The 9,289-nt window shown below is 41.7% G+C and overlaps 1 protein-coding gene across 2 annotated transcripts; it reads right to left on the reverse strand.

The window, feature by feature from the left end:
- Positions 1-2,460: 2,460 nt before the first annotated feature.
- On the reverse strand, positions 2,461-4,698 carry LOC118783597 (zinc finger protein 239-like). Of its 2 annotated transcripts, none has more exons than XM_036537538.1 (2): positions 4,606-4,698; positions 2,461-3,840 (listed from the first exon to the last, which is right to left on the reverse strand). In XM_036537538.1, the coding sequence occupies exon 2, from the start codon at positions 3,826-3,828 to the stop codon at positions 2,665-2,667; it is 1,164 nt and encodes a 387-aa protein (XP_036393431.1). In that variant the 5' UTR covers positions 3,829-3,840; positions 4,606-4,698; the 3' UTR covers positions 2,461-2,664. The 2 variants fall into 2 exon arrangements, with proteins under 2 accessions (XP_036393431.1, XP_036393430.1); XM_036537537.1 differs by having other exon boundaries at positions 4,442-4,698.
- Positions 4,699-9,289: the final 4,591 nt, after the last annotated feature.

Raw genomic sequence — 9,289 nt, forward strand, 5'->3', positions numbered from 1 at the left:
GAGGCTTCTGTGGAACCATTTACTGAAATTAGACTTTCTGCTCACAGTCGTGACTTACCAGTGGAACAGAGGTCACCCCAATTACACCTCCCTACTTTTTAAAACATATTGATTTTTCCATAAAAATGTGTTTTGCAAGTGTCCATGTCTGTGACTACTAAGTAGCACATATTTTTGCAGGTGAAAAGATTCATAATCTGATTTAGACCACACACAGAATTAGGGTACCGATTGCTCAGACTAGACAATATGTCATCTTTATGTACAAAACCTGACCATGCAATTCAACAACATTTCAGTCAATGTCAAATGAATACTATTAACCACCAAGCTTGCCTCTGGTGATCTTTGGAATTTCAACAAAAATAATGAAGCATTGTTCTAACCAGCTTTTGATATGGTTTTCTATAACACAGAATAAATACACAGAGGAAGCATTTTTAGTGTTTATAAAGTTCTTCAGCCTTTTGATAAACACAGCTGTGTCCTGCTGCCAACTCTCAAAGACTTCTTCATAAATCATGTGGAGAATTAATGTGCTCTTATGCAGGCTTTACACAGCACAGAGTACAGTACAGAGCCTCTGGGCACGAAGCGTTACATCTTTCTGGTGCAGTCAAATTGTATTGTATTGTTCTACTGCCATCTAGTGGTAGTGAAGCAATATTGCACTGCTACACTCAAAATTACACGATGCAAGTAAGAAAATGAAGGAATATTCCCACTACAGATTGTAGATTCTTTTGAATTTCAGGGTTCTACAGACAAAGGCAGGATGTGCCTATGCAATACCTCTTTTGCAATCAAAGGTAACCTTCCACTCAAGCACACAGTTCTATTGGTTTCTAGATCATATGCAAGAAATAACCTCCATAACTGATATGGATATAAACATGTGCCCCAATGCATTATTCAATCCTACATCATAATTTAATGTAGGCTCAGTGTAAATAATATCAGTGTAGCATATGGAAAATTGACTTGCTAAAAGGTAACATCACCTGTCAGCATTGGTCATAAGATGTCCAACTTTCTACCTTAATATATTATAAGACATCAAAAACATAAGCAATTATTCTGGCTTCATTTCTACTAAACAAGAACAAAATACTTACTGACTCACTTCTTGGGCAGAAAATGATTATTACTTGTAATGCTGGGGCACTTATGTTATATGAATACTCAAATCTTTCTTCAAACCAAAGAAGGCAAAATACCAAGGGGCACCATTTTAATAACAAATTCAACATTTCATGTGTCCTCCATTTTCCCATAGGAATGCTGTCAACCTGACACAGAATCTGCATTACAAGTGTTTACTTTTCTCTGGGCCTCTGCTCTGCTGAATGAAAAGGCCTGCAAGTGTATGTGGTTATCGATCCATATTACATTTACATTACATTTTGTCACATAGCACTCTTATCCAGAATGAAGGAAAAGATGACCACAGTATGATGTACCATATGGTACAGGAGCGAATCTGGAGGTGCTCTGATGGGTTCATGCCAGGTGCATAGACATGTGTCTATCACACATGTTGCTCTATGCCAGGCGAGTCTAACAAAGTCTGGCTATGCATTGCTATGAGTCAATGTGAGGACATTGCTTTCTGTACGTGAGGTGCAATGTGTGCAGTCAGAACACGGCCTCACAGTCAAAAAAGTAAAAAAAGAAAGAAAGAAAAAATCAATAAACATTAACTGTGATCTCCACCCAGGCATGCGCTGCAGTCTATACAATCACATTTTCCCCCTGTATGATAAGGGCACCACCTCTTGTGTTTTAAAGGGCTGTTAAGATAATTATTTGGCACAACAGTGCTTCTACTGTCAAGACAAAGTACTGCATCAATTTCCTGGGGTTTAGCTGGGAACCAGGGTAAGATTTGAACAGGTTACTGTTCATGTACTTCAGAACCCTGATGTGAAAACTTATTATAGAGGTTCATGTTTATCTATACCTAAAGGTAATTTCCTTTATATCTGTATTCCTGTACATGCCTTCAGATATTCCAGTTGAAGGTAACAAAACTGCTAAGGTGAAAATATGAAATATGCACTTCAAACCCTTGTTCTTAATATGTAATATGTAATAAATGTAATAATGTAATAAATATTTACCGTTCAGATAAAATGCAAGGTATCAAACCTAATATGTATCTTAAATTGAGAAAATACACAAATAATCAGAGAATGAAAACATTTTATATGGTAACATTGTTAGTGTTTTAAAGGTGATTCGTTTAGTTCAGAAATTGTTGCATGATTGTCAGGTCATACCCCAATGCGTGCTGATTCAAATTAATTTTAAGTTGACGTGCACAACTTCTATGTAAACATTTTTTCCAGTTCTGTTCTTATTCTTTCCGTCTCTGTGCATCCCGAATGGATCAATTCATCACTGCGCAAACTGTCGCTGTCACTGCGATGCAACAGAGCACGTTCAGCACATATAACCAAAAAGAATTACAGCCTTTAAGCCTCCATCATATATCCCATTTCACATGGGGAACCTGCCCGGGGCCAGAGGCAATAGCAATTTAAAATTACACACAGTCTTTCATCTATGTGATAATAGGTTGATCCTCGGGCAACGGCGAAATCAACCTTTTTTTAAGCCAGTCTGACAGTAATAAACTGTTTTCTCAAAAGGTTGAGTTCACATTTAATTCTGCTTGGGGGGTTTGTTTCTGGCGTGAATCCGCAAGTGGCGGTTGAGGTCGGACTGCGTGAGGAAGGCCTTGGAGCACTCGGAGCAGCAGAAGGGCCTCTCTCCCGTGTGCGTGAGCGTGTGCACCTTCAGCTTGTAGTGGTTGCGGAAGCTCTTGTTGCACAGGGTGCACGGGAAGGAGTTCTGCCCCGCGGCGTGCAGCCGCTGATGCTGCTCCAGCTTCTCCTGCAGCCGGAAAGTGACGTGACACCGCGAGCAGCGGTACATCTTCTCCCTGTGCACCTGCTGGTGCCTCTTCAAGCTGCCGAGCTCCACGAAGCTCTTGTCGCACTCGTCACAATGGAAAGGCTTCTCGCCCGAGTGGTACAGCTGGTGCACTTTGAGCTGGCCGAACTGCCGGAAACTTTTGCTGCACTCCGAGCAACTGAAGGGCCGCGCCCCCGTGTGCTTGCGCTGGTGGACCTTCAGCTGCCCCCTCTGACGGAAGCTTTTGCCGCAGTCGTCGCAGCGATAGGGCTTCTCTCCCGTGTGAATCCGCTGGTGGATCCGCATGTCTGACACGTTTGAAAAGCTCTTCCCGCACTCCGGACAACTGTAGGGGCGCTCTCCCGTGTGCGTCCGAACGTGCACCTTCAGGCTCCCCGACTTGTTAAAGATCTTCCCGCACACTGCGCAGCAATAGGGCTTCTCCCCCGTGTGCAGGCGCATGTGGACTTTGAGGTACGCAAGCCGGCTGAAAGTCTTGCCGCACTGGTCGCAGTTATGCTCCTTCCCGCCGGCATGATCGAGCTGGTGCACTTTTAGGTTGGAGAGCTTGGTGAAGCTTTTGCCGCAATGTTCGCAGCTGAGGGGATTCTCGCCTGGGTGAATGCGCCGATGAAGCAGCAGGCTGGACAGCTGGTCAAATGCTTTCCCGCAATCCACACAGCGGTGGGAAGCTTTGGTAGGGTGACCACTTTGTTTGACAGACACTTCCTCCTCGTCGTCTTCATCACGGGGTTCCGCTTTGGACGCCATGACAACGGGTTCTGACTGGTTGATCTCTTGCTCAAAGTCTTCCTCTTTGATGAGAACAGATTTTATCTCAATGTCGTCATAGCTGTGACAGTCTTCACCACTCCAGTGAGGTGATTCTTCTTTGATTTGCCCTGAATCCATGTTTTACACTTTCTACAGAAAATGAAAACAGTTACCAGTTACCTTTTTTCCCAAACGGTACTTCAGCGCAACCCTAATATCAGTGCAACGCTAACTTAAAGGACTTTACACTGTTTCTTGATAAAGATTGCCTGTAAAATCAGAATAGGATTAGAAGATGCTGTCTAATTTTAAGTCATATTTCAAACATCACCCCCAATACATTTGTCCGAAGAAAAAAGACATATCATAGCTATTTGTTTTTTATGTTGCCACTTAATAAATAGGCCTACATATTTAAAAAAAAAAAAAAACATTATTAACAAGTAAACATATAGTTCGGCATACAGGTAACTAGCTAAGTGTGTTTCTTCGATTTTCATCGAAAATCCACGTTTCTCTCTTACGTCTGCCAAATGCCAAACGTCTGCCAAATGAATAAATATAAATGTTTTACTTGCTCAATGTTACAATTGTGTAGTACAATCTTACAACCAAGTAAAAACGGACATCGATGACAGTGACAGTTCTGACTCACAATATTCATCGTAAGATTCTAAATGTTTGCTTTTTGTATTTTGACACATTGGATAGCTATTAATGTCTTTTGCGAGAAAAAGTGATGGTTCGCTACCTTGTATATTTCAATCACAAGCCAGCAGACCTGCTACCCATACACTGTAGCTGAACATTTAGCTTGTTTGTGCCAGCCGGAATATTGAAGCAACTGGCATCACGACACATTTAGCTGGCTAAATACACTAATTTGATGCTGGAATCCGTAACGTCAAACCTCACCAATTAATTGGGTGCTCTCCCCATCGATATTACACAACAGTAACGTAATTATTTTTGTAGTTTGTATTTATTCACTAGCTCGCTTTGTGCTGTCCGGATACATTTTTAACGTGTGTGTATTGCGATTGCGTGTGGGATGGTACGTTCTACTTCCGGTGGCTAAGAGGGGTAAGCTTTTCAAAACAAAAGAACTAGCTACTTATGTGCCCCAATCATTATTTATGAATGAACTCGTGTTTTACATGTCTTGTAATGATATAGCACCTTTCAGATTTGATACAGAATAAACTAATTACCATGCACGTGGTAACAACATTACGTCCAGATTTGTTTTCTCTGCAGGTTAGATCCAGTCAAAATAATTATACAATAACATGGTGCAGAATTCAAACTTGGCCAGATGATTTCTTTTGCTGTAATATGCTTGAGCACCCAGTTGGTACTGAAATTTTTACACTCACAACTTCTTATATTGCATCAATCTGTAGTCTAAAAATATCATGCATACCATGGTCTGCATTTCTTTGCATTGCATGTGCATTTAAATTGGCAATAACTTATAATAACTTAGGAATGTTTTGTTCAAAATGACTTGTGGGTCCACTTTCAGTATTCTGTGCAAAAATGTACTTAGAACAGATGAGAACCATGGCAGGCAAGGATAAATACATCCTTATGTGAGGCAATCCTGCAAAGCCCCATGGGTATTTACTGTCATTTCACATGCAAAATGTAGGACAACATACAGTACATCCATTGCATCGTTTTATTTTCTCGCTTTACATGCTCATGTAAATGTACTAAGTCATAACTGTACATGACAGTGATTCATGGCAAGAGAGGCCTGTAATCATTTCAGACTTTATGTTCTGACTGATACCAACCTATGCCTTATTTCCTGTTTCCACACAATAAATGCAACTGAACAAACTTACCATTCACAAATGTGTGCACATTTCTTATGGTCAAGTGGCCCCCAAAACCACAATATTTGCGTATATACACATACAGCACATATTAGCACCTCCATGAGTGAGATCCACAGACGTTCTCATCACGCAGCCAACCTCAGTTGGTGGACAATGTTAACAGTTGAGCGAAAGCTAACCAAGTCTCAGGGAGTGACATTACTGCTGAAACCACTCTGCTACCTGCTGCACTATTGGCTTTATGCAGGACTCACACAGGCTACAAATTTCAGCTCTGCTACACCTGCAGACGTGGTTAACCCTGGTGAAGCCTTTGCCACATGCACCGCAGACGTGGCGCCTCTCCCCCGTGTGGGCCTTGTGGTGGACGTCCAGCGACTGCCGCTGCAAGAACTGTGCTTCACACAAGCCACAACGGTAATCCTTTGCTGTACGGGGTAGCAGTGTGGTGTAGTGATAAGGAGCAGGGCTCGTAACTGAAAACTTGCCAGTTCAATTCTCTGCTGGGGCACTGCTGGTTAAGCCTTGGGCAAGGTACTTATGGCCTCATTAGATATCCAGCTGTATAAATTGATAGTATGTAAAAATTATAACCAATCGCTCATTTGCAAGTAGTGAAATGGTAGGGTTTATGATATGTGTATAAGATTCTCAGTTGTGACTGTGTTCAGTATCAGAAATTGTCCTCCTCAAATGGCCCCAGAGTCATATTTCCAATTACCATGATTGCAAAATAACCTTGTTAGAGGTTATTAGAGGCTTTTTGTCAGACTGCCATGTCAATGCAATTGTGTTACTGACATGATAAGGCTGCTCATAGATTATCATGCCTTTGAATTACATGATTTAAAAGATGCTTATGAGATGGGCAGACCGGCTATTATCAAATAATGTTTCACACCTTACATATTCTGTAATCAGTTACAGTATTATCAGTTATGCCCAGGATCTACCCACCGACACATTGCCAATGCAGCACAGTTTCAGCCTAAACTGGGACCTAGAGATCTTAACCCTTAATCTTCCGGGTTACAGATGATGGCAAGCCCTTCACTCGTAGAGGTTTCCTATATACGGTCAATAGCTTGTATGACTCCCTAGGCTTCATTGCACCAGTGACCATCCAAGGCGAGGCCTTACTACGAGAACTCACTGTCAAGCTGTCTGACTGGGACACTCTACTACCCCCAGAAAAGGAAGAACTGTGGTCGATGTGGTGAGACTCCCTCGAACAGCTTCAAGATCTCCACATCCCAAGGACGTATACTCCTGTTTCCCTCTCTCAAACAGCAAAAGATGGGCTGTATGAGCATCAGAGCTGTCCACATTGAAGTCATAGAGTCCCTCAGCACTTCAAGCATTATAAATGCCCCCCGGAAGTTCATGTTTATTTGAGGAAATATTAAACATATTCATTCCAACCGGGGCACCAACTTCATCGGAGCATGCAAGGAGCTTAAGATTCCTTCAAACATCTATGACTAGCAGGTTCAGAGGTTCCTCTGTGAAAAGGGCTGCTGGTGGTCCTTCAACCCCGCTCACTCTTTTCATATGGGTAGTGCCTGTGAGACAATAATTGGCCTCAAAAGGCACATCTTAAGCTCCATGTTCCTGCAGTTAGGATCCATAAAGCTTACTCATGCAGCACTCACCACTCTCATGGCTGAAGTAGCAGCCATCATAAATGCAAGTGTCTTGACTCCTGTGCCCACAGACTCTGCAGACCCCATGCTACTTACCCCCTCTGCTCTTCTCACACAGAAGATCAGCACACCCACAGCACCTGGCAGTCAAGCAGACAAGCAGCCTGGCAGTGTTGTCTTTGTTAGAGATGGTCATGTGAAAGGAAATGAATAGCCTCTTGGATTTATCACTAAGGTGTTCCCAAGCAAAGGTGGGAAAGTCTGCAAAGCAGAGATCAAAATTTCCAAACAAGACAGAACTAAGCTATTCTCCAGACCTACCTCAGTACTGGTTCCTCTTATTTCCCCTGAAGTTTCTGATAGCAAGTAGAGACTTTAATTCTTTGGCTTATTAAAAATAGTGGTATCCATGGATACCAGTTGGGGAGTTTTCTGTTACAGAATGCATTTTCCCTATTCTCTGCCTAGTTTGTCCCTGGGCGGTTGCTGTTATGCGGTAGTGATATCATCGTTGCACTTCCTCAGATGAGGAAGTTGTGATGATCGACCTCATGGCGGTTCAATTTTTCTCCTGTTTCTCAAATTAATCTTGTTGTTTATACTACTTTGATAGCATTGTTGGTAAGCAGTTTCATTCCTCACATGTTCATGTTTCATTTAAGATGAATATTGATACATAAAGTCATTCATATTGACGACATGATTCTGTTGTTAGTGAAGCTACCTAAATGCTATGTACATGCTGTATAATGTACATGATAAAACATATATATATATATATATATATATTCCAGATTGATGTTTTAGTGCAGATTATGTTGATGCCAATAAGGTACTGATGAAAAAAGTTGATTAATTTGTTGTCATTACATACAATATTTAACCCATGTGTGTGTGGTACAAATTTCATACATAATCTCATTTCAAATTCCTGTTGTCATCAAAAGGAATCCACTATTTTCACATTCTCAACCAAATCCTGTGTTGAGCTGTGGAGACCTCCCCTCTCAGTTACAAGGGTAAGAAACTGTCCATCTTTGCTGACTACTCAGCTGCCGTCATTAGGAAGTGGGCAGACTTTGAAACGCAAAGGACCTTCTCTACTTCTGTCCGGGAGTAAAGTTTGGACTTCTCTACCCTGCGTTACTGAGGATTGCCCTGCTCGGCGGAGCCATGCACATATTTGAGGACCCAGCCACTTCAGCGGACTTTATAAACAATTAACATCAAAACATCAGTCACCTCACATAATGATAAGTAGCAGGGGTAGTTTCTAGCATGACTAGCTTGCTACCTCCATGAATAGCCGGCTGGCTATCTAGCATGGGCTTGTTCTGATTAGCAATTGTTAGCCACTATCTTAACTGCTCGGACATTATCTGATACATTATTTGTTACATTATTTAGATCAGTCTGTAATATTCTTCTGCTGTGTTAAAGACAGTATAGCCTCATTCTTGGTTGATATCCTTATGTACATTTATACTGTGTTCACTTTTGATGTGTATTATGTCACCTAATCTCTCAAGCAGTATTTAGTTAGAAGGTTTAATACCAGCATTGCCGTAGAGGGTTTTGGATTGTTTTGTATTAGTGAAGGGTTAAGCCCACATCTAGTTTGGGCAGATACTCCCCACCAGGGCAGATGGGTGATCGAGTTATCTGTTATTCTCTGTTTTGTGTGTGCTTTACTTTGCTTGGTCTATTCACATCACTTGTCAGGTACTATTGACAACTGTCTCCATCTATACATACTTAATACCATACACCAGATATGGAACAACCTAGGATAACCCACCAGCCGGGTGGGAGGAAGATAAAATTTGTCAGCTGGAATTGTAAAGGACTGAACGAGCCAGTCAAATGCAGCAAAGTGCTGCATCACCTTGAGCATTTAGGGGCCCATATTGTCTTTCTCCAAGACACTCATCTTAAAGCCTGTGATCACCTTAGGCTGAAAGGGAGCTGGGTTGGCCAAGTATATCATTCTACATTTTGGAAATCATGTACAATTCTTATACATAATTCAGTTCCTTTCACATGTTCTAATGTCATAGCTGATCCTAATGGGAGGTTTGTCATTGTCATGGGAAAGATCTTTAATACCCCTGT

The sequence above is a fragment of the Megalops cyprinoides genome, chromosome 9, assembly GCF_013368585.1.
Source record: "Megalops cyprinoides isolate fMegCyp1 chromosome 9, fMegCyp1.pri, whole genome shotgun sequence".
Classification (NCBI taxonomy): Eukaryota; Metazoa; Chordata; class Actinopteri; order Elopiformes; family Megalopidae; genus Megalops; species Megalops cyprinoides.

Bases quoted from the DNA above. Each gene is read 5' to 3' on its own strand.
- LOC118783597 (XM_036537538.1), bottom strand. From the start codon at position 3,828: ATGGATTCAGGGCAAATCAAAGAAGAATCACCTCACTGGAGTGGTGAA.